Below are 25,000 nucleotides of genomic sequence, written 5' to 3' on the forward strand. Positions count from 1 at the left end.
GGAAAGCTGTAAAACTGACTTTCCTTGCACCCTGCTCTCCTGACAGCCCGCCAGAACTTACCAAAAAATAAACGAGAGCCACTACATTGATCCCAGTGTCCACAACACCTTCCATATGTTTTACTGATGGGTCAGGAAGAGTCTCATACAATGCAAAAAGCTGACTGTAATTAAAACAAACACACATTAGGATCATACAGACATCTGATTCTAGTGTTGACAAAAAAAAAGATATATGTCATTTAAACATGTAGATTGTATTGCAAGGGTAACATGACAGGACTATCCTTTTACCATGGAAACTGGTGCCTCTTTTTAAAAAAGTAGCGAGCAAACAGAACAAAAAAGTCTCTTGTTCATTTCAATGTGGCTAACTGTAATTTAGGCAAAGTTAACCTCGAAGCAATGGTCAGCTGTTTCCCCAGCTATATTAGGGGTGGCCCGATGTCTCTAGCAGGGGTACCTCGTGACTTATATACGCAGTTGCTTGCTTGCAGTTCTTCGCAAAGTGTTGTTGCAATTGCTTGCTGTTTGCGTGCCAGTTTGTGCTTTGGTTTTGCTTGCTTGCTGTTTTCTGCTTGTAAAATGACTGCTCGTCGAACCAACAATAGTTTGGCTGCTCATTTGGATGGGGAGAACTCGTCATCGGATACCCTTTTGCACGCCGAGTCGTCTGGTCCTTCGTCGCTCGCTTCTGCGGCAAACTCGGCGCCACAAACATCTTCAACAGCTTCCGCTCCAGTTGTTGCTGCTGGTGTCCACGATCCCGCTCTAATCGCTGCAATCGTCGATGCCGTGAAGGCCTCGTTAGCGGCAGAAAAAGGTCCTGGTTCTAGCTCGAGCAATCTGCGTGGAAATTCTGATAGCGTGGAGCCACAAGCAGCTTTTGGGGGTGTTCCTGCCCCATCGCCCAGCTTGTCGCAGCAAACGGCGACCTTTCTAGCTTCTGGAGGCGCCTTTCCGGAGCAACAGGCGATATCTTCACCTTCAGCCACGCAAGGTAGGCCTAATTTTACTGTGCCATCCTTTGTTGCCACTTTTGCAACCCCGCGCTCACCGATCTTAAGTACGTTGATCACGGCGGGCGCTTCTGTCCCGGTGCCACTCAGCGACAGCGCCTTGGCTGCAAACCTGCCATCGGGACCGCTTCTCCAACAGCCGTTTGTAGTTGGCCCCAGTTTTTTCACCAATTCCGGCGAAAACGGTTAGCCAAATTGTTGCCAGCAAGTACGTGGATTTGGGGGATTTGCTGTCAGTCAACATTGTTCAGACTGAGCCGGAATCGCAAGCATTCCTGGACGGGCGGTTAGTGTTTTTGCCAAGCGCTAAAAAGCAACGCCGACGCATCGAGGACATCGTTACCTGGTCCGAAGCCTTTATTCTGACATCGTATTTTCCGTACCGCTGGAAAGATTTAACTTCTTACAAGCTTCTCATCCTGCGCACGTACCGCCAGTTCAGTGGTCGTGTTTGGCTGGCATACGATCAGGCCTTCCGCCAGCATGCTGCGGCGACGAAGCTTGTGGACTGGTCGACCATGAACGTTCAGCTTTACAATTTTCATGCTGTTGGGGCCTCTGTGCGTTCTGGGTCTGGTGGTTCCTTGAGCAAGCTACCCGAACCATCTGGAGCTGACTCCTCCCAGGTCATTTGCCGTTCGTGGAACAGGGGCCGCTGTTCGGCACAATTTGCTTCGTGTCGGTTTGCCCATCGCTGCAGCACCTGTGCAGGTTCCCACCGTGCGTAAGAATGCTCCCGTCGTTTTGACAAACCGTCGTCACACGATCGTAAACATAGATCGGCTTCTCCTCCCTCCGTGCCCACGTCCACCTCGAGAACCAGGCGTTAATGGATGTGCCTTGTTTGTTTTCCTGATTGTTTTTCTGCCTTGTTTTTTTTGTTATGTTTTTTTTTATCTGCGTTGATTGCCTTTAGTTTTGTCTCCATGTTTCCTGACGTTTAGTCGTCGAATTACTTCTTAAGTTGTGTTACCTAATTTTTGTCAACAGTAGCTAGGTCGGGCCGTATTTGCTGCAATAAAGTTGTCAAGTTGTCTGAGTTTGTGGTTTGTTGTTCAAAAGTTCTCTCTTTGGTTTGCCCCCGCCCCCCCTTCCCAGCCTGGCTCGGCCTTATTTTCAAATAGCCTTTTTTCTTCCCAGCTCATCCAGTTCTCCCTCCTGTATCAGCAGTTAGTCCCCTTAAGGTGGAGGAGTTTTCAAAGGAATTGGCCAGTCATCCCGACCAGCAACAAGTTTCTTATGTCCTCCAGGGTCTCCAGCATGGCTTTCGGTTAGGTTTCCACTCAGCTCTTAAGCTTAAGCCAGCTAAAAGAAACAAGCCCTCTGCTCTTCTCCATGCCCACATTGTAGATGCGTATCTGGCTAATGAAGTCTCTCTGGGCAGGGTTGCAGGCCCCTTCGCCTCCTCCCCTTTTCCTCGTTTGCATATTAGCAGTTTTGGGGTCATTCCTAAGAAGGCCAGCCCGGCAAATGGCGCTTGATAGTCGATTTGTCTTCCCCACGGGGTGCTAGTATGATCGACGGCATTGATCCTTAGGATTTTTCTCTCCAGTATATTAAGGTTGATCAAGTTATTCGCATGGTCTCCCGTTATGGCCCAGGTGCCCTTATGGAAAAATTTGATGTGGAATCCGCTTATCGGAACATCCCAGTTCATCTAGATGACCGCTTCTTACTGGGCATGAGGTGGCGTGGTCAGTTCTACGTTGACCTCTCGCTTCCTTTTGGTCTCCGTTCTGCACCATTTATTTTCAATTCTGTAGCTGATATGGTTGAATGGATCCTTCTCCATAAGCATCGCCTTTCCGATCTGTTACATTATTTGGATGACTTTATTACCGCAGGTCACCCACAGTCATTCCAGTGTGCTTATAACCTTAACACAGCAATCTTGTTTGCCATCGGCTGGGGTTGCCTCTTCACGCTAACAAATGTGTGGGTCAAGCCACTTCTATGACTATCTTAGGAATTGAATTAGACTCCGTCAACCAAGTGGCCCGTCTTCCTGAGGACAAATTGCTTGCACTAAGGGAACTCATTCATTCGTGGATGCCTCGTCGCTGGTGCAGAAAGCGGGAATTGGAGTCCCTTATTGGCCATTTACACCATGCGGCTAAAGTAGTTTGGCCAGGGAGAGCCTTTCTCCGTCGGTTTATTGATTTACTGTGCTGCTTCCGTAACAACAACCATCCTGTTCGGATTAACCAGGAATTTTGTCTTGACCTTCAGTGGTGGCAGCAGTTTCTAGCTTCCTGGAATGGTGTTGGGTTCTGGTTGTACCCTGGTATATCTGCTGCCACAGATTTGGAGGTCACTTCGGATGCAGCAGGTGCGATTGGCTTTGGTGCCTATTCTCAAGGCCAGTGGTTTTATGGTGCCTGGTAAACAGTGCAGGCCAGGCAATCTATTGCATACCAAGAACTCTTTCCTGTGGTGATTGCTGCTCATCTTTGGGGATCTTTGTGGGCCAGGAAGCATGTCCTTTTTCACTCAGATAACGAGGCTGTAGTCGCGATTCTCACGACCAGGAATTCGAAGGTTCCAGCTTTAATGCACCTCCTCCGTGATCTTCTGCTCTCGGCAGCGCGTTAGGGTTTTACTTTCACTGCTGCTCATGTTCCTGGAGTCGAGAACAAAATTGCTGATGCTATCTCTCGTTTCCGTTGGCAGGAGTTCAGGCAGCTGGCGCCAGAGGCTCATGCGTCCCCTTGTCCGATTCCGCAGCTCCTGCTGGACAGCTTGACACCTCCTCCCTAGAACAACGGTGCTTGCATTTCTTGGCCCAGGGTCTGGTTCCTTTCACCCGGAAAGCTTATGCGTCAGGTCAACGCAAGTTCATCGAATTTTGCCGCCAAGCTGGAAAGCTCCACTCCAATGGGTCGCCTTGCCCTGCAGACGAGTGGACTATATGTTTGTTTCATTTCTTGCAGATTTGATTCAGCATTCTTCAATTAAAGTTTATTTATCTGCAGTTTGCTCCTTGCACATTGAGCAAGGTTTTCCTGACCCTCTGCTTAATTGCCTGCGGCTTCAACGAGTGTTGAGAGGGGTCAAGCGTTCCCAGGGTTCCCCGGCTGCTCAGCGCCTTCCGATTACTGACAGCCTTCTATTGGTCATTCATCGGGCGTTGGACCTCAAGCTTTTCGATCATTGCGCCTTTTGGGCAGCCTGCATGCTGGGTTGTTTTGGTTTTCTCCGTGTTGCTGAATTTACAGTCCCCAATTTAACCAGCTTTTCTCCAGCTATTCATCTTTCAGTGGCTGACATCGCAGTGGATTCACGCCAGTCGCCAACCTGCCTCCGTGTTAGGATAAAAGCGTCGAAAACGGATCCGTTCCGTCAAGGCTGCCACATCCATATTGGTCTGGGAAGGGCACCCCTCTGTGCAGTTCACGCTTTGCTGGCATACCTCTCCATACGAGGAAATGCCCCTGGCCCCTTGTTCCTTCTTGCGAATGGTCAACCTCTGTCTCGCGCAATCTTGACTGATTGGCTGTGGCAAATTTTCTCTACCGCGGGGATTGAGGGCAATTTCTCCAGCCACAGCTTCCGCATTGGGGCAGCCACGGTAGCAGCTCGCAACGGCATTCCTGATCACCTGATTCAGGCTCTTGGACGTTGGACTAGTAATGCATACCAGCTTTATATTCGCACGCTGTTGGAAGCTCTTGCGGGCTTCTCTGGTCAGCTGGCTTGACATCATGTGTCCTTGGCGTTGGTTATCCACATCTCCTTCTACATTGCTGTCAAGTTTAGCACTGAATTGCTCGGGGCTTGCACTGCAGTTTTTGGGCGTTGCTCTCACTGTCAGCTGCTTTCATTTGGTAAGTGTGTTTGTTTTTAGATGCAACTGCTGCGCTTGGTGCTTGGGGTTGTTGGAGTCGGAGGTTCCATTTCACCCTTGTTCGCTGGCCCCCTCCTTTTTCAAGCACCAAGGAGATCCTGGTTGGGTGGGGGCTGCTCACAGGGTTGCCATGGATACCTCCTCCTCATGCTAGAGCATTGCCTGGCTCCACCAACTTTGAAGGCACCAACGCCCAAGCTCATCTATTGGTGAAGAGTTTAAATGTGGCTAAATGTAATTTAGGCAAAGTTAACCTCGTAGCAATGCTGGTCAGCTGTTTCCCTAGCTATATTAGGGGTGGCCCGATGTCTCTAGCAGGGGTACCTCGTGACTTATATACGAAGTTGCTTGCTTGCAGTTCTTTGCAAAGTGTTGTTGCAATTGCTTGCTGTTTGCGTGCCAGTTTGTGCTTTGGTTTTTCCCATCCCTCCCTCCCTCTTGGTGTGGGTTAGGTAAGTATTGGGTCGGTAAGTATTCCACTGAATTGTTCAGTGTGACGGTGCCTGGTGGGGGCCGCTCGCAGGGTTGCCATGGATACCTCCTCCTCATGCTAGAGCATTGCCCGGCTCCACCAACTTTGAAGGCACCAACGCCCAAGCTCATCTATTGGTGATGAGTTTAACAGTTTAATATAAAGGGAATGTACCCAATTTTCTCTGTAGTTCACTATACTTCAGGACATGTTGTGGGCAGCATGAGAAGTTTCTGATCAATTAGCCTGAGTTTTTCCTTTTTGTGTATGGGTAAAGGCATGGGTAAAAGAAGTAATGACTACATGCAGCACAGCTTAGAATTGACCTAAAACAGCAAAATTCTTCTGACATAGCCCCTTTGAGCAATGCAATTGTTGAAGATCACTAGTGATAGTAGCTACCCTGACTATCAATGACCTAAAATGCTTCTGCCTAAAAAGAAAAGGGGGATGGAGTGGCAGGAGACAAGACATAATAGGGAGGAAAGCGCAAGGACTGAATTACAAAGCTACCTTAATATTTGAATCAATTGTTTGACTGTATTTTTGTCTGTGGAACCAGAAAGGATTTTACATTTACAGTCAGTCCTCATGAAAAATTTGGAGAGAGTTGTAATGGTAGTTAATGGCTAATCTACAGATGTCTTTTTTGTCTCTGGCTTTGTGAACTCAAAGTAATTGCAACCCCATTTGTCTCCAGGAATAATACTACAGTCAAACCTCTCTCATATGGACACCGAAGGGACAGAGTGAAGTGTCTGTATAAAAGAGGTCACTACGATGACATCAGTTATATGACTCCACTTACAGTTTTAAGTGTTCAGTAGCTAAAACCAGGCTCACAATCGTCTTTAAACTGCACTTAAATTTATTAATTCACAGTACAAAGACACTGTCTTTCAGTAGCACACAACATTGTACATATCAGCTACAAAGTACTGTAAGTACAGTTGTAGACAAATCACTGTTTTTAATCGAAACGAGCTACAGCGCAATGCTGAATGTAAAAAGTTGTAATGTAAAGCACAATTCTGAAAGCGTCTTTCCTTATTTTGCAAGTGCGGTAAATAGTAACTAAAGTACAAAAATATATGTAACAGAAGAAATCTTTGTGCTATCTTTCCTTCTGTACACCTTTTGCAAATTAATCATTGTTTGCTATAGAGCAACTGGGCTTTTCATATCACCTTGCATAGCTCATCAGCTAGATGGGATTCACCCCGTGCAGATTCACCTGATTGGGATTTGGGATTCACCTGATCTCCTCAGTGTCCGTGATAAAGAGGTTAAGTTTAAATGAATTTACTCCCTGGGGCGGAGATTTAGTATCCGTTGTCCATATTAGAGAGAGTCCGTATTAAAGAGGTTTTTTAAAAGAAAATAAATGAGAAATTTGTTGGGACATTGGAAACTGCCCATAATAGGGAGTTGTCCATATTAGAGAGGTGTCTGTACCGAGAGGTTCGACTGTAATCTAATTATACAGGTCGATTTTTGAGAATGATTTACCAAGTATCATGATGTCCAGTAAAGTACTTACGGTTGGCAGGCAAAGGCCAGGGCAAAAATGGGTACATAGTTCAATAGTTTTTCTGGTCGCCAGTAATTCAGACTGTAGATCCAAGATCCTTCAACAATTCTTGGTAACGCGGTAAAAAAAATCTGTAAAAAACAAGAAGAAGCCAAGAAAAAGGATTGTTGAAAAGTTTAGCCACTGATGAGTAATTTTTCAAACCCATGATCATTTGACATCAGCTGGTAGAACGGCAAACTTACCTGCACAACAAAGAATGCGTAGAAGGACAGTGAAATGGCACTAAATGAAGATAAACTCTTAAGATTTCTCATCATTGATAGAGGTAAACCAACACCAAATGCAAGTAACGTCATAAGAATTGCTCTAACTGTCCAAGTCACCTGGTAAAACAAAATATCGCTTTTAATAAGTTCATAACAGGATAGATGAGTTTTTATTGGGCATCACATGGCTAAGATATGTTTCTTTTCAAAACCCTCTCTCAGACTCAAGGTAAGATTCAGAATCCAAAACTTATGAGGAAAATCTGAGAATAAGCCATGGAAGGGGAGGGGGTTAGATGGGGAGGAGATGAGTTGAGAATACAAGACCTCTTCAAAAAAAATTGCACTTTGAACAAAATGAGATTGTTTTTAGAAATTTTTTAGGTCTAAACGTTTTTGTCCCCCCCCCTCCTATTCTGTTGATCAGGAAATTTACAGGGTCATAAGACGTCATGAGACACAATAAAAAACAAGATTTTATCCCATTCTGGGGTTGCCAGTGTTGTTGCATCTAACTGCAATTGGATCTTTCTGACCTGTTTTACCTTTTAACAGCAGTTTCAGTAACTAAAGTGAACTTGAAGAAAGGATTCTAGAACTCCACACTTGTTTCCTCGTATCTAAAGTAATGTGTTCCTAAGTTTATGTCATGTGGTTCCTTAACCTGGGTTAAAGTTCCTTTGCTTCAGAGAGACTTCCAAGAGAAGACTACTAAAGACAAATGGAGTGCCAAAATGGCAGCAAATTCAAAAGTTTTAAACAAAATTCTAAAAAGACCCTAGATTATGTTCAAATCACAAAATGTTTTTCACAGAGGTTTTAAGTCATGGGCAGTTTATAAAACAAAAATTACATGTATGAATTAGTTTTAAACAAAACTGAAGTATACATGTAGCTTTAAATTGTTATAGCCAGAGAATAAGTTTCTAAAAATGCCAATTCAAGACTTAGTCCTACCTCTGGCTAACAAATTATATTGACTATTTAAAGGTACAACAACTTTAGTTGGAGAAAATTAAGCACTATCCACTTTTTCAGCAACTTATAGAGGCCTGGTGGGAGGTGAGTTAAGAAAGGTCTTTGAATATACAATTACATCCAAACAAAAGAGAATAGCAATAAGTTTGATCAGCATTAAACACAGCTTTTCAATCTCTACCATGTATATTTATTGTCCATCGATACACCAAGTTAACTTCAGGATAATTAATTGAATTTTACATTCTTGTGGTAAAAACCATGTCACAGCTTGTTTGTGCGCATTTCTCTTGCCACTTATACAAACAAACAAATTAATTCATGTCTTCTTGCCACCATATTATTATAATATCCTTTATAATATACCAGTAACTGTCATCTGCTGTAACTACAGTTTAGAGAAAAAATGTTATAAATGCCACAGAAACATACCTCGACACCACTTAAATTGTGAAATATTGAAGGAACTAAGTCTCCAATTATAACATTGAATGCTATCAGGCTTCCAATTAAAAGACCTATAATACTGGGAAATAAATCATATATTTTTTGTCAAAATTAATCGAAATAATGGCATGATTAAAACCATTAATTCTTTTTTGTTGTCTTGACTACTCTATCAAAGAAGACAATATGGTGATGTGAATCAATCTTACACTCCTTGCCTGCAGGCTTTTACCTAGCTCCTGATCCTTAAAGCAAGACAGACCACACCACAAGTACAAGTCTTTATTGGTTCCCCTACTTTTTCCTAACAGCATAGGCCAAATACATTGTAGAAGAGGTGAGTAACTAAGGATAAGTTAATTAGTGACCAGGCAAATGGCTAAAATAATGTCATCAGCTGAACTACAGGGTCTTCAATCAAACACAGCACCATTTTAAGACAATTTCTTACAGCTATAATGGACTTTGAAACTTAGCCATTTGCCCCCCCGAAATTTTGCAAGAAAAAAAATGCCTTTTGAAGTTACATTTAGTCGAGCCATTATTTTTCTGGTCACTATCAAGCCAAAAGAACCAAACCTTCCCCACAATTTTGTTTACAAGTTCAGCACTATGCTGTCAGTTCTGTTCCTTAAGCTAAACTATGGCCTCTGAATTTCAGGGATGTGCAGAAGGCAAAATTTTAAGATGGTTCGCTTTCTCCCCTCCCCGCCTCTTGTGCTTCTCTTGCCCTGTCATTACTCTTTATGGGAATTTACGAGGATTCAGTTTTGTTTGAAAAGGTTTTGAGAAAACTTTTAAAATTGAAAGATTATCTAAAAGAAGGTTGGTGTTGGACCATTATATTCATTAAATTTTCAGGTCAATTTGCATTTTTCCCTAGCCAGCTTGACTGAATCCAACTCATTTGTGCATGGTTCTGAAAGACCCCTCTACTCCTGCACAAGTTAGGTGTCAAAGTTGCTATGATTATTCAAACTGACAACGTCTCAAATGGTACAAGGGACAAGGATCCTCTGCACAGGCAGTTACGGGTTTTGTTCAGGGGTGAATGGGACAAAGAGATGTTCATCTTCATTGGCCAATGATCAAACTCCAGCAAAGTCAGACTCACAGACTTTGTTGTGATAATAAAAACATTAACAGATTACACAAGATACCAGTGAACAAGCCTGTGAATTGCTACACTGTAATTGCTTGGGAGTTTGATTACCTTATTTCTACAGCTAATTTTCCTGGTGCTCCATATGTAGACAATGCTAAAAGACAAAGCATTAGGAATGATCATCATTACTATTGTTACATAATAAATCACGCTTTTCAGCAAACGAAAATCTATTTACAAGAGTGAAATGTGTTGGTATTTCATTCGTCTTTATCACAAAAAATAGAACTGTAAATGTAACATGCCATACATCTCTTCTTGAGTTGAAAAATAATTATTTCACTCATTTGCCGTGCTCACTTGTGAAATGTTTTTCAACATTCAGAAGAAAATTCTATCCCTCCCAATCTCTGCATGGCCATGTGATATCCTCCATATCAATGAATAGATGTACAGGGTACAGGTAATTATGCCCCGTGGCTATTTTTTCTATTTGTGGTGTTAATTATAAAATAATATATATTAACTTATAATTTAAAAAAAGTGAATATCTGTTTCAAAATTATGATGCCAGTCACGTAAAATTATCATACTTAGTAGAATCCTGATATAAACTCAAATATGGTAATAACTCAAACTTGTCTGTGTACCCAAGATTAATATTACAAGACCAAACCAAACCAAGGAAAAGAATCACAAAGACAGGGCTAATACCGTACCAACAAAAAAATAAAAAAAATAAAAATAAAAATGATTGGAGACAATACAAACATTTGTATATGTACGAATCATAAACAATGATTTGATGATAATTATAATTACACTGTACCATGTACATGTATCAAGTAAAAATATCGACTTAGGATTATAATTTTGGGTTCTCTTAATAACTGTTCATATCTTCACGTAGCGAGCAGCTTAATTCTAGTTGTCCAAGGGGCAACCATGTTCTGCGGTTTGGTCATTAGTGTCAAATTCTGATTGTCTCTAATAATTGGATGCCCTTTATATTGTAATTTCAAACTCTGGATTTAAAATTTCTAATCCTGAGGTCAAGTAGTTCAACTGTGCTGTCCATTTCAAAGACTAAAATGATATATTTTTTACAGCAACAGAGCTTTCATGGACATCACACCGTGGCTTTGGAAGAACTTACATGTACTAGCAGGGCTTCTGATATTTCGCGCGGTCGCGGACCCGTGAAATTCAGGTATTTCCGCGAAATCCCGCGAAATCCGCCAGAAATATTTCCAAATACATATAAATAATATAAATATAAATATTTTACATATAAAATCCCGCGAAATGGGCCGATTTTTCTGCGAATTTTGACTTCTCTCCCTAGAAAATCGCCCGAAATCAGCCGATTGTGCCGCAAATTTTGACTTTTTTTGCCGCGAAAATCCCGCGAAATCGGCCGATTTTTCCGCGAATTTGCCCCTGAAAATCCCGCGAAATTTTGCTTTTTTTTCTGCGAAATATCAGAAGCCCTGTACTAGCCTCCCACGCCAACGTTCTTACGGGTTTGTCACGCGTTTGCGTTTGCGTGGGAGACTATACATGAACCCGATATCATTAACCCATCTCTCACTGTGGACTGTTTTAAAATCAAGATTAAAGACACTTTGACAAAAAAGACTGTAAAAATGAAGCACTTTTTTTTAATGGATTTGAACCAAACACAAATCTTGGTTAATATTACTACATGTATCACCATTAATTCTAGTTATTATTCATTCAAAATATTTCACCGAATCTGATTGGCTAAAAGCACACGTTTAATTCACCATAACCAGTTACTGTTGACCAAATTTGGAAGAAATTTGACTTTAACGAGGAAATGACGTCAAAAATGCAGCTTTTCGCAGGTTAAGGCACCGTTAACCAAGAAGACCTGGGGACGAGGTTGAGTTGTTTTGGTTGGGAACTTGAAAAAATGGCGGACATTTCACTCGTTTCAAGAGTAAGAACTAGGCGAAAACATGGCTAAAAACATGGAAAGAAGAGCAAGAAGACAACTCAAAGGGCGACATCTGCTATCTGGAGAATATTTGCGGAGCTGGACAAACCTAAACGTACAGTATCGAAGATGAACTGAACATCGATGGATCGATGGAGGTAAGCATGTTTTTAGCTATGTTTTTAAACTAGGAAATATTTTGAATGAATAATAAAACAGTTATTGAATTCGGCTTTCGTATCATATGAAGAATTATGGAGATCTCGGAGGGTGTTATCCGCCTCGGCCTACGGCCTCGACGGATAACACCCTCCTCAATCTCCATAATTCTTCATAAGATACTCAGCCTCATTCATTAACTGTTAATTAACCACTTACCAAGCCCTTCATAGTTTCTTCGTCGTGCTATTTGCCCCGCTTTAAGCAATAGGCTACATGATTTTTTGGTGAGCCATGCACTGAAGGTAATTGCCACTCCACACAGAACAATACCACACTAAGGAAAATACATAAACTGTATGAGGTCAATTTAGTCATGGACACTAAAGAAGAAATGGGCTATAACGAAACTGCCTTGCATGAGTAGTGATCAAAGAAAAGGTATTGTTATAATTCAAATGCTTTACACTAAAATAATAATATTGTATTGATACCCCTTATACAATGTAACTCATTCCCTTTGTACTGAATTCTGTTGTATTAAATTTAATTTCTATGGCGTGGCATACTTATTGTTTTGCCTTTAAATAAACCTCGGCTAAGATGACTGGTTTCCTAGTAATGATTATTATGGGATTTGAAATAATCACAAAGAGTACTATGATATATGTCTTTTAACATGAGTATTCAGTTACTAAATTACTAAGGAAGAATTTATCAAGAGAAAAAGAAAATACAAGTGTGTTGTGACGCTTGTTTGACCAAGGATTATAAAATGTTGTTCACGACTTTGTGATGCCAGCCGTGCTAAAGAAAATTGACAAAAGCAATATGGGACAATACCCAAATCACTGTGCACATGCTTTTTAGCATGATCCATAACTGGTACATCAGCTCTGATGGGAACGTGGCCACAATTAGAGTCGCTTTATTTCAATAATTTGATTGATCACAATAGCCTGGTACATAAACGCTCAGATTATGATATTCCGAACCACATCCTATGCTGGATTGCTGACTTTCTGATGGACAGGAGACAGAGGGTTAAACTGGCCCAGGATTGCTTCTGTTACATCCCAGCTGGCTTCCCTCAGTGGACAAAGTTAGGGCCTACATGTACCTGGCTCTTCTTAATAATGATTATTGATTTGAATGCAAGAGAGGCAGATATCTGGAAAAATGTAGATGATACACCCTGTACCACAACATCAGAGGTGATTCATTAGCTGGTAGATGATCTCGCAAGGCAAGCAAGGGATGAAAGATTTCAGGTAAAGGAAAGGAAATGCGAAGAGCTCAGGATTAGCTTTGCAAGGAATGAGCCAGAGTTTGAACCTATTTGTGTTAACAGTCAGACCCTAGAGACTGTCAACACTGTGAAATCGTTAGGACTTAATATTAGCAGTGATTGAAAGTGGAATGTCCTTGTGTCTGAACTAGTTAGAAAGGTCTCAACAAGATTATATTTTCTGAGACAGCTTAAGAAATCGCATGTTGCTACAAGAGAGCTAATTCTATTTTACATCACATGTGTTTGCTCTAGTCTGGAGTAGGGCAGCCCAGTTTTCCATCGCCTTGTACCAAGTTATCTAAGCGAAGACCCAGAAAAGCTGCAAAAACGCGATATGAAGAAGTGTGGCAAAGTTGTTGGATGAAGTTTGCACTAATCAATCTCAGAGTCTCCACAAACTACTTCTAAGTAAATATCAGCCAAGCTACTCTCTGAGAGAACACAGAACAGTTATTTGTCTAAAGTGTTAAACTGAAAGATGCAAGAAAAGTTTTCCAGCATTTTGGTGTTATATGTTTACAGTAGTTGAGAACTAGAAGTAATTTGTTTCTTAATGTTAGGAAATTGACGCATGCTTTTGAATTTGTGATTTTGTAACAGCTTTAAAATTGTAAATTATGCCGGATCATCTTTCTTTATTAGTTAAAAATTATTACAGTTGTAAATTGTAAATTGTAATAAGTTGTAAATTACTACATTTGTAAATTTTATCGCAATTATTCAGTCCTCGCCTGCAAGTTTTTAAGGTGAATAAATAACTATCTATCTATCTGACTTGGTGAAAAAGGGTTTAGTAATAGTTATAATAGATAATAGATAATAAGTAATGGTAACAGGACTGAGTGGAGTCCAATTCGGTCTGTAATCATACAAGTGATTAACAAAATCGGACGACCGCATAACGGGAGTCCGATTTGTTTAATCACGAGTATGATTACAGACTGAATTGGACGACACGAAGTTCCGTTACCAATTAATCATAACTTTAACAAAATTTGTGATATATAAGGTCCTTTTTTAAAATCAAAATAGAAGAAATTCCAATTTTTTTTGGTAGTAGTGAAAAAAACCATTTAAGCGCATGCGTGATGGCGCGTACTGTCCAATTACTTAGGCATGACTCGTACTGTCCTATTAAACTGTCCAATTAAGGCTGAAATCAGGGCAGTTGATAGCCAATCAGATTTGACAATTTTGTTATAGTTATGATTATAATTGTAATAACTAAAAAATTAAATTGCCACTTGAAACTGTATAATTTATGTTACGTAAGTTTTTAGTGTCAGCTTTGTCACTTGACAATGATGTCATGGCAACATTGAAAAGTTGTGTAAAACTTTTTTCACTTATTTTTATTCTTACATGTAAGTGTTTAACAAAATTTAACTTGACTCAAATACTAAAAATTAATACAGACAACTCTTAAGTTTTCAAAATCTCCTAGAAAATGGTGGGGTGAAAAAACACTATTTAAAAGTTTAAAATAATATTATTGCCACTTATAAACTTGCAATTATTTTAAACTTTGAAAAAAATTAAATTACACAGGGGCCACTACATGTAAATGTGCTACAATAGAAAACAAATCATGATTATAAATTATTAGTGTAGGGTAGCCCAAGCTAGTTCCTGAACAACGTAGCCTCTGAACATCTCCATATAGCCATCATTATAAATACTGCCCCCACTCTCATGTGTTTTACTCAACAAAATTTACAACAAATAGCAATCTAATCATCAGCTAACTAAAAAAATTCTTCAAAGTGACCTTCAAAAGCCTAGGTAACTTTATCATACACACACTAATTTTTAACCATCAGGACTCCAGTATGTTTGAGTAACTGGGCTTATCACTAAATCCTTTTTCCCAAGTATAACAAGCTTCACAAACATTAATGATAGACTTAGTGATCCTTTAAATTATTTTAAAACTGATATTATTACTGGGAACCCAGCTCCATCTTAAGTAGCTTTAAGGTTAAACTAACAAGTGAACTTGTTTTGTCATCAATTGCATGGATATTGTAACCCACTTGAGGATAGAGGATTTTCATTGGCTTGCTCAAGAGAGGAACAATTATGTATCTGAACTGTTGTAGTAGATGACAATATAAGGTGTCTGTATTTCAAAGCATAATAATTTACTGAGCTAACTTGCACAATAGCAAAGAAATAACACTATTTATATATTTTTGGAACATCAAAACCTCAGTTAATAACTCACACTTGCCACATCACAAAATTGCATGGCAGACGATAATATAAGGTGTCTGTATTTCAAAGCGTAATAAATTACCGAGTTAACTTGCACAATAGCAAAGAAATTACACTATTTTTTGGAACATTAATACCTCAGTTAATAACTCACACTTGCCACATTACAAAATTGCATGGCAGTTGATATAAATAATTCTAACATTTTGCTGAACTTTAAAAGTTAAGTCAGAACAAAAACATCATTAAATCTGTGCAACAAGGCCGATTTGTATTATAACAAAAGCCATGCAAGTTTTTAATAACAGTGGGTTACAAGGAGTTACTTCAAAAAAGCTGGAATTTCCACTCTTGAAAGGAACTTTACAATAAAGGAGCGAGCAGATCATCGACAAATCATGTTTCATTGTTAAAGTCATGCTATGTTTGGCGCTTCGACCTTTTTTTCGCCGGAGACGAATTGTCGGTGAAAACATAAGCTTACATGATCTCACGCTACGTACGTACAGCTTGATAAATTTTAATTGTTTACCACTCTTAAATAAAAATAGATATATATCTAGGTTCGGCTTTTATTTCAATTTAAGTTGATCTAGAGTTATATGTATCAACATTATTCTCACACAAGATCTTTTAATTAGCCGGTATTTCAGCTTACCTCTTGGAAGCAAAACGGCATCGCTAAAACGCTCACTCCTATAATGCAGTTGACAAGGTTGAATACTACAGGCCTGGTACTCATGTTAAAGTGTTCGGTTCAAAGTAAAATAAAACAAAATTAGTGCAAAAGAGACGTTATAAGGTAGCTAGCATTCATTTCTAGTGACGTCGGGAAACCACGCACGCAATGCGGCCAGGCTGCTATGCTTGGTATTTGTTTTCTCCAGGGTGCGCAGCGTAGGAATTGTAACAACCAAAACGAGGCTGCATGACTTTTTCCCAAAATACTCTGCAGTCGTTTGCTCTCTTCGTTCCTCAATATGGTGAGTCCATACTAACATTTTCAATCCCCCAAAAATATCCTATTGAATCTTCAACATCGTGGTAGATGAAGAACGTATTTTCAGTCAGATTCGTAGCATAACCGTTCTGGTTGTTATTTATCTACTCTTAGGGGATAGACATCAAACGGAAGCACGTGAAAAAGAACGTGAGGCGAGAGCCTGCCTCCAAAAATGTCTACCTGAAGCTGCTTGTTAAGGTTAGTGGTTTTCTCGGTAGTTCCTTTATAACTTATCATAACTTATGGGCGAACAAATCATGTTATAGAGAATCATAGAAACGGATGTGTTTTTCATTTATTTGCAGCTCTATCGCTTTTTGGCTCGCCGTACAAATGCAACGTTCAACAAAGTTGTTTTAAAACGACTTTGTATGAGTCGTGTGAACCGGCCACCTCTGGCGCTCTCTCGATTGGTAGGTCTTCATTCTGTTACTTGATCTTATTGTTGTTTAAGTTCATATGTCAATCTAATGTTCGTTGTGTTTGTTACGCTTTTAAGGTACGAAAGATGAAAGCTAAAGGTGACATCTCAAACAAGATATGTGTTGTTGTTGGGACGATCACTAATGACCTGAGGTTGTACGAGGTTCCTGCCCTTAAGGTCTGTTTCCAAATCAGTACTTAGCCTTTTGGTTCTTCATAAATCCCTTGTCAATTATTCTTTTTCACAGACAGTGTGTGAGAGTGAAAACCAGATGTCTAGCCTGTTTGAACTCAACTGCAAGCTATAATTAGTTTTTTTCTTGACCTCGGTTGTTATGATTGTCTTGAAACTGCTGTCTGCTTCTCTTGAGGCTTGTGTAAAGCATTTTTATACTTTGCCTAGCTTAATAAGCGTCTGTTTATATCTTCCTGAGGGTCCATATTCTTTTTTTCTCAGAGTTGTCTGCCAGGCAAGAATGCCTGATGGCATACTTGCCTGTTAACATTATTTGGGTTACCCAGATGAAAGGGCAGAATTATAAAGCTTAAAAGAAAGTTATTGTTACTAAGAAAGGGTTTTAACTAAACTGCCAAGTACAACAGGCTACAGGCCTAGGCTAAACACAGTTTACATGTATTTAATGATAAATAATAATAATAATGAACTTTGTTAAAGTCTCATGTCTTATAGCTCAGGATCAGTGCCTTACTAATTTACAAGTAGCCATGGTCAGCCAGTTTGCCATTAAGGCAAGTTGGTGTTGGTTGCATTTTCCCCGGTGTAAGGCAGTGGCTCCTACACATGTCACCTTTTTGTGAAATGCGACAAAGCACCTTCTAAAAAACGCCAGCTCTTGATGATTGCTGTCACGTTTTCTACGAATGGATTTACTGAATGCAGTACTTCACATAAAACTGAGCCCGCAATCGTTTCGTAGAAAATGCTGCACCATCAAAGATGGCGCCCAAACTGATCATTTCATTGCAGACAAAAGCTGCTTGTTATTCACCATTATTCTAAACATTTTGAGTGGATCAAAGATGTAATCAGAACACAGGGAAAATGTATAAAATGATATAAGAATTTTTGAAAAGATTTTTTGGTTGAGCAAAACCTCACTCTTCCAAAGGGCGACTCTCATAGTGATCTTAATTATTTGTACGAGATTGTCGTCGTCTGGGGCGACCAGACAACTGGGAATATGGGTCCCTGCTACCTTTATTCTGTAGTTGTTTATTCTTAATTTGATTCATAAAATATCCCTGCAAGGTGTTGGATTTGCTAGTCCTGAATACCCTCTCATTTGGTGGATGTTATTTCTTTTCGATATTCAAGGTCTGTGCTCTTCATGTGACTGATGGTGCACGTGCCAGAATTTTGAAGGCTGGTGGGGAAATCATCACATTTGACCAGCTTGCTCTTAGAGCACCAAAGGGAAGCAACACTGTGTTGCTTCAAGGTAAGCTGCTACTGTCCCTGGACTCTCGTGAATGTTACAGATTTTTTGCTGACATTTTAGCTGGAGGTTAGATTGTAGGGTCCTTGTAAGGTGGTTTGTGTGCTCTGTTTGTGAACAGTATGCTCAACACTTTGGTATTTACAGAGCTGTCACTAAGGTCCGAAGGCTGGGGATTGCTCCAGGCGACTATGGGCATGATCCCAACTACATTTATGAAGCAAAAGGAAAATAGAACCAAAAGAACTTCCTAGCTGTTCAATCCCCTCCCTAGTACTGCTTGTAGGTCTTTTTGTATGATATCATTTGTTTGTCAGTATCATTAAAGAAATCAAATCTGCAATGTTTTCTTCAATTTTGAGTCTTACATGTAGTACTGAAAGGTGTTATGCAGTAGTTTGTTAGCATTCTGTTCTGCTAGCTTAACAAAAACTTTTGCAAATGATGATAACACACGACGGTCTTCTAATGCTAATAGCACTTGATGAACTCGTAGTGGTATTCTGATGCAGAGTATCTCTGGTTTGACAGTTGCTTTTTTGTAAAGGAGTAGGTCATAGTATTTAATTTTAACTTTAAGCAGCCTACAGTGTGGAATGTGTAGTCATTAGTTGCTGTTTTGTAATTTAGGTCCAAGGAATGCACGTGAAAGCGTGAAACACTTTGGCCCTGCCCCAGGTGTTCCTCACAGCAAGACTAAGTAAGTTTTGTCTAATAATAATAATGTTTTAAAGTTAGCTTTTTTGTCTATATTTCTTACAAATTTTCCACGTTACTGATTAAAGTGAAACAAAGTTAAATATTCTACTCTCAAAGAATAATTATAGGTGACTAAGTTATTGCAGGGCCATCACTTAAGGCCAGGGCTTGCAGGAGAATTTCATAGGAAACAAAAGGAAAACAGAACCTAAAGAACTTACCGTGTACTAGCTGTTCAATTTCTCCTCTACTCATTGCATATATCCAACAACTTGAAATGTTAGTGACAGCCATGGTATAGGTACAGTAGACAATTGACACTAAACAGATTGGAATTTAAATAAGAATAGTTACCGTGGGTATTTTGAACAAGACAGTGTCCCCTTCATTTGAAATCCTGTTGCAGCTTTAAAGAAGACAAGCATGTTCTTTTTGGACTCTTGTTCTCTTAAGTTACGGAAGTCGTCGGTGTAGTCTTACATTTCTCAACCTAGTTTGTTCTCTGTTTTCTCTTTCACAGGCCTTATGTTCGTTCCAAGGGACGCAAATTTGAGAGAGCTCGTGGTCGCAGAAAGAGCCGTGGCTTCAAGGTGTAAAAAGAACTTTCAAACAAAACAAACGATTAAAAGTTATTGTTCAAATCACAATTTTGCTTGTTTGTGTCTTTGTTAATGAATAAGGTCTGGCATTGCCTGCATCGGAGATATAGAGCGCTTTCCATTCAACCAAAACTTTTGAATGTTTGGAAAAAGCGGCAAATGGTATAGTGGGGCGGATATATGCAGAATTTGTGTCGAATTGTGCGCTTTTGGGTTAAAAGAATCACATTTGGTAAAAATGTTGCCTTTTCTACACTGATTATTCTCTGATATGGAGCCATCGCGGATTTTGGTGCTGACGCGAGTTATGGGGACCGGAAGTGAAATGATGAATCCCCGGAAGTTGAATTTCTTTGCTTTCCGGTAACTCTTAAGTTGAAAAGTCTGTTCATTTTTTCTTAGTTAAAAAGATTAATAAGGCTGTATTATTGCAATACTGCAGATTGCATTTATGGAAATAGAGAATTTTAGCGTTTGGCTTTACCTTATCTAAACCGGAAGTGCTACACACTTTTGCCGGAATTGCCAAAAAAATTGAAAATAGACATAGCTATTGTTTAAGAACCGTAATTTCTGTGTCAAGGTTACTAAATTTATTGTCCGCAGCTAAAGAGTAATCATACAATCACAACGTTGAGCTCCTTTCACAACGCAGAGGGCCGTTCCGGAGTGATGGTTCTTGCTTCTTTTCAAATTGAATTCTGTTAAGTTTACTACTTAACATAACCCAAAACTTGAAATAACCGATGCTGGGGATGCCCAATGTGAAATCAGCCGCGGAGGCCTGAGTTAAATCACATTAATTATGCACCTTGGCTTCCCGTTCATCTTCGTGATATGAGTGCACTTCAGCAGACAGCCCCAGGTGTCTTCATTCAGTTTGAAAATGAGTTGTTCACAGTCCACAAGTCGCCAAGGCGGTATTCTGCTATTGCTATCGATCAGGCGCACGAACAGAACAATGGGATGGTCAAAGGAGATGGTGTGACTGTGGTCCTCACAAAGAACACTAGTGCTCTCCGTCGATGGATGACATCAGGGCCGGAAATGGCAAGACTTGTGAGCGAGTTTGAAGCTTCTATGACAACAGAAGCCGAAGTTCAAGGAGCGGATCCGGCCATGAAGTACAAAGAAGCTTTCAAGTGTCATTTTTCAAAGACGTGAAATCGCTTGTCACAACGATGAAAGATTTTGGTTACCCTTTCCTGGAAGAAAGTAACGACCTTATCGTTCTGGACACTAAGGAAATTGCTGAGCCAGCTGCAGTTACAATTCTACCTCAGATAGAGGCCGTTGGTAAGGAGCAGTGTAACCAATTCATAACTGAACGTCTTTTAAATCGAACAAAGTCACTGTATGATCCTATCAAGAGAAACAAAGTCAGTTTTTTCATTGAAAATTTTTCTGCACCAGAAGAATCATGTAAGACTTCACAGCAGTTGTCATTCATGAAGAGTGATTGTGCACTTTTTGCAAGGCTCGGCATATCCTGTCAAACAAGGGACGGTGATTTAGACGAGTTTTTCAAACATGAGAACCAAGGGTGCCCACCATCCTTATCGTACGTTGGAAAACTTTGTCTTCCCAAGAAGAAATGCGAGCCAACAGAATGCCTAGAGGCTAATACCACGCGGCGAACGGAGATGCCAAGTGCTGTTGATGCCACTATCATTGATGGTGCTGCAGTGGTCATCAAGCCACGGACGAAAACCTTTTTCAGGTATGCCGAGCAATCATTCTTGCCATATGAAAAATCACAGCTCCGTCATGTTAAGCATGTAGACATTGTGTGGGATGAATATGTCGAGAACAGTTTAAAAGCCATTACGAGATCTGAACGTGGAACCGGTGTTCGAAGGCGTGATACAGCCAATAATCAGCTTCCACGTAATTGGAAAGAATTTCTACGTGTTGACGAAAACAGGCGCGAACTCCATCTTGTAGAATCAATGCTGGCCAACGCGCTTTTTGTTACCGTGGTGTGAAAATATGGAATAATTTAAGTAAAGACTTAAGGGAAATCATAAATACTAAAGTTTTTAAGAGACGTTTACTTAATGAACTAATTTGTAACATGAACTAGGCTAGATGTTAAAATTTGTACAAAGTTAAGTACTATTTAGTTATTGTTGTACATAGTTTTTTAAGTTATTTAATTAAATAATTAATTTATTCACCCATTTGATTTATTTAACTTAATTTTAATATTGATAGTGAAAAGCCCTTTTTAGGAATGCTCAATAAAGTGTATGTATATGTATGTATGTATGTAGAGGGAAGGTACTTTGCCGGTGAAAGATGATTTCTAGAGGGTAACAATGTAACTTGTTGTACAATTACTCCGTAGTCAGGCAAAAGTCAGGAAAATACCTTTGTTTATTGATTATAAATGTAAAACTAAAAAATGTAGGGTTGATTAGGATCAAACACGAAGGAAAAATATCATGGCTTTCTTTAAACTGTTTACATTTTTGTCGTGTATTTTAGTAACATAAACCCCTACCCCCTCCATTTTTAAACAGCAAAATAATAACTTTTTCACCAAAAAAACAATAGTTATAATGCTTTTGTATCTCCCAAATCGGTCTATATTCAAATTAATCGATTCAGAGAATGAAAATACGCTTTTTAAAAACTACTTCCGGATTGAAATGTTCACTTCCGGTTTCAATTGATGGCTATTTTGGATACCGGAAATATCTCGATAACCCATAATATTTCGCGATGGCTCCATATCCACATTTGTTAGGCACATGATCATGAAGTTATACACTTCTGCCAAGTTTCATGCTTTTAACCAAAAGTCGCACAATCCATGCACATATCCGCCCCACTAGTACAGAAATTTCCCGCAAAAGATTCCTGGAAACTGTTGAATTTCCAAAATGCAAACCATTGAGCTAAAAAATTCTAGAAATTTGGGAGAAAAGTTGAATGGAAAGAAAGCTGCTACCAGAAACGTGTTGCGAATTTCCCTTCAACCTGATTGGCAAATTGACGATATAGTTTTTTAACAGGCCAATCATGGCACATACTCAAATCCTAGTACACAGCTGGAGGCCCAGAACAAGGATTTCTGCGCTGTTTTGCAGACGGACATAACCGGAGTTTAGTTTGTCTGTGGCACATGCTTTTTCTGGCAAGGCGTTTGAGTTTGTAACTTTTTTCGACGAACTGTGATTGCTTGCCCTTCTCAACAGCATTAGGAACACCTAAACAGTGGAATTACAATACTTTTGATATACATTTTTTTGTAATATTGAAACTACAGTCGACTCTCTATTGATAAATTGAATTGAAGATCTTTATTGATAGATTAAAGAAAACACTCTCAGGCACAATGCAATAAAAGAGGAATTATTTATAAGAATACAAGTTTTCTTACAAACATTAAACAAAATAAAGTTAAAAAGGCGTCTATTTAAAAAATGCTTGGTATTATATAATCACGGCCACGTTGACGTAATAGGGAGTTTAAGATCCAACGACGCGGACGACAACTAGAAAGTCAAAAAAACAATAGGCTTAATTAGCAAAACAACAGCTTCGCACGTGCAACACACTTTTTTGTTCATTTCTTTCCTGTTTTTGCACGACTACGACGTGAAAATGCCTAATTTCGCGTTTTATGGAAGACGTAAACAGGCAACGACGAAATTTTATTTCTCTTTCTGAGCTTGAATATGGTCCCTTAAAATTCAGCTTCAGGAGGGTTCGCCTACAATTGACAAAGTAAGTGGGTAGGAATAATCGCTATAAAGACTGAAAAAACTCAAATTCACTTTTTAAGCGACGTTCTTGTCGCCGTCGCGCCGTTGGATCTTAAAGTCCCTAATGATCGATCTGTACGTCTGCTTGGTAGAAGATCTTTCAAACACTGAGTGTCCGTAATCTTTCTCCATAGTAGTTTTTAGTATCCGTAATTTTTCCCCATAGACGTATGCCTTGGTAGAACATACCCCTATAGTTGGTCCCTGCCTTAGCTACTTCCTTTATTTGACTCTTAATAAGACGGATATCACTCTTGAGTGGATGCTTATTGTCGGTCCCAAAGCTGTCTGGCTTGGGGAGAGTTAACTGATTTTTTGAATTTTGCAAGCATTTTGAAAGTTCTGAATTATTACAAAGGTTAGGATTTCCTTAAGACTGGTAGGCCATTCCAACCAAAGTACAAGTGAATGAAAAGACGACCACAACAATCTTTATTTGTACTCACTCTTGCTAACAACCAAAATATTAAGACAATGAACATATAAGTAAGAGGACTGGCTGCCTGGAATAACCATAGGGGCTAGCGGAACCAGGTAGCCACTTTACCATGGGGAAACATTTAAATAAAACAGTAAATACCAAGAAAAACTGGTGGTGACAAAATTGATGAAGACCGAAACAGATTGCAGTAAATCATCAGCCAGAGTTTATTTGTTTATGTCGCTGCCAATAAAACACCTGATGGGGGTGGAACTACATTGTTTTGAACAGGTTATTAGTATCAAGAAATTGTAGAGTAGGTTTGACACTGTTTATTCCATCCAGGCTTTTTTGTCAATGATTTCCGGATCATCTTGCCCAGGAGACCTGGGTTACAGCTGGCCTGGGTATTTCCTCCCACAGCCAAGTGAACAGCTATGGCTCTACAACCCCAAGTTATTTACCTTTTTCCAAGCTTTTGATTGACTATAAAATAACCTTTTAAATCGCTTGCAATAGTGTAACATGTTTGACTTTCACAGTGATTTTTATTTCCAATTTTTTAGTAGGGACCAAGTGGGGTGGGGTTTGGTTGAGTTTTCAAAAGTTTTGCTAACAATAATTATTATGAAACCATCACGTTACCTAAAGGGCTATTCTGCAAAGACGTGTATAGAAACAACAAATTCCAAAACTCGAAGCAAAAAAGTTTGAAACAATATTCAGATAAATATTTTGTTCGAATCGCTCGAACTTCATCAGCGATTTAAAATGAGATTGTGTTACGTAACAGAAAGGGTGTTCCGTATTCCCAAGAGAGTATTGTAAATAGCCCGGAGGTCCATTCCCTTGTCTGAGTCAGAGAGGGTTTTCCTTGTTTTATGGCAATGGGCTCCTTGACGCGGCGCTTGATGATGTGATCTTCGTCAATTGTAGCCTGTGTACAGACATCCCCCCTCCCTCAGGAAAAATTGGGAGAGGAGAGTAGTATACAAGGGTCAAAGATAAGCCTCGTTGGTGCGTTCCCTTTGCGTTCCGTGTGCGTTCCCTTAATTAATATGTATAAGGGTCGAGTCTATGACGTCACCCATTGTTTTATCCTAGACAAAAAAGTGCCTTCCTCCATACTAATTAAGTGCCTAGTCACTGCCTTCCTCCACATTAATTTAAGTGCCTAGTCAGGGTCTTCCTGCATACTAATTCGGTATAGGTTTACTAATGAGCGTCACTCTACTACAATAGGAACAATAGGCTTGCCTAGACTTGCCCGGGCTCTTTTAACCCTGATTGGATAGTAAACAATCTATTATGTGTTTAACATAAAAGCGCGCTTTCCCTT

At 39.8% G+C, this 25,000-nt stretch overlaps 2 protein-coding genes and 1 pseudogene across 2 annotated transcripts in view; 2 read left to right on the forward strand and 1 right to left on the reverse strand.

The window, feature by feature from the left end:
* The window catches only part of LOC140940466 (solute carrier family 38 member 10-like), a 32,689-nt gene extending 16,554 nt beyond the window's left edge, over positions 1-16,135 (reverse strand). Inside the window, exons 1-7 of the mRNA XM_073389441.1 lie at positions 15,948-16,135; positions 12,004-12,121; positions 9,774-9,819; positions 8,546-8,639; positions 7,112-7,252; positions 6,876-6,997; positions 62-164 (exon numbers count right to left, since the gene is read on the reverse strand). Of these exons, the coding sequence (XP_073245542.1) occupies positions 62-164; positions 6,876-6,997; positions 7,112-7,252; positions 8,546-8,639; positions 9,774-9,819; positions 12,004-12,121; positions 15,948-16,031 (708 nt within the window). The 5' untranslated portion in view covers positions 16,032-16,135. The remainder of the gene's footprint in view (positions 1-61; positions 165-6,875; positions 6,998-7,111; positions 7,253-8,545; positions 8,640-9,773; positions 9,820-12,003; positions 12,122-15,947) is intronic.
* On the forward strand, positions 2,496-4,716 carry LOC140940678 (uncharacterized; annotated as a pseudogene).
* Positions 16,136-16,216: 81 nt separating the features above from the next.
* On the forward strand, positions 16,217-19,518 carry LOC140940502 (large ribosomal subunit protein eL18-like). Its single transcript, XM_073389483.1, has 7 exons — positions 16,217-16,272; positions 16,404-16,490; positions 16,598-16,705; positions 16,792-16,893; positions 18,052-18,175; positions 18,803-18,872; positions 19,392-19,518. The coding sequence occupies exons 1-7, from the start codon at positions 16,270-16,272 to the stop codon at positions 19,465-19,467; spliced, it is 570 nt and encodes a 189-aa protein (XP_073245584.1). The 5' UTR covers positions 16,217-16,269; the 3' UTR covers positions 19,468-19,518.
* Positions 19,519-25,000: the final 5,482 nt, after the last annotated feature.

Source organism: Porites lutea, chromosome 6, assembly GCF_958299795.1.
Source record: "Porites lutea chromosome 6, jaPorLute2.1, whole genome shotgun sequence".
NCBI lineage: Eukaryota > Metazoa > Cnidaria > Anthozoa > Scleractinia > Poritidae > Porites > Porites lutea.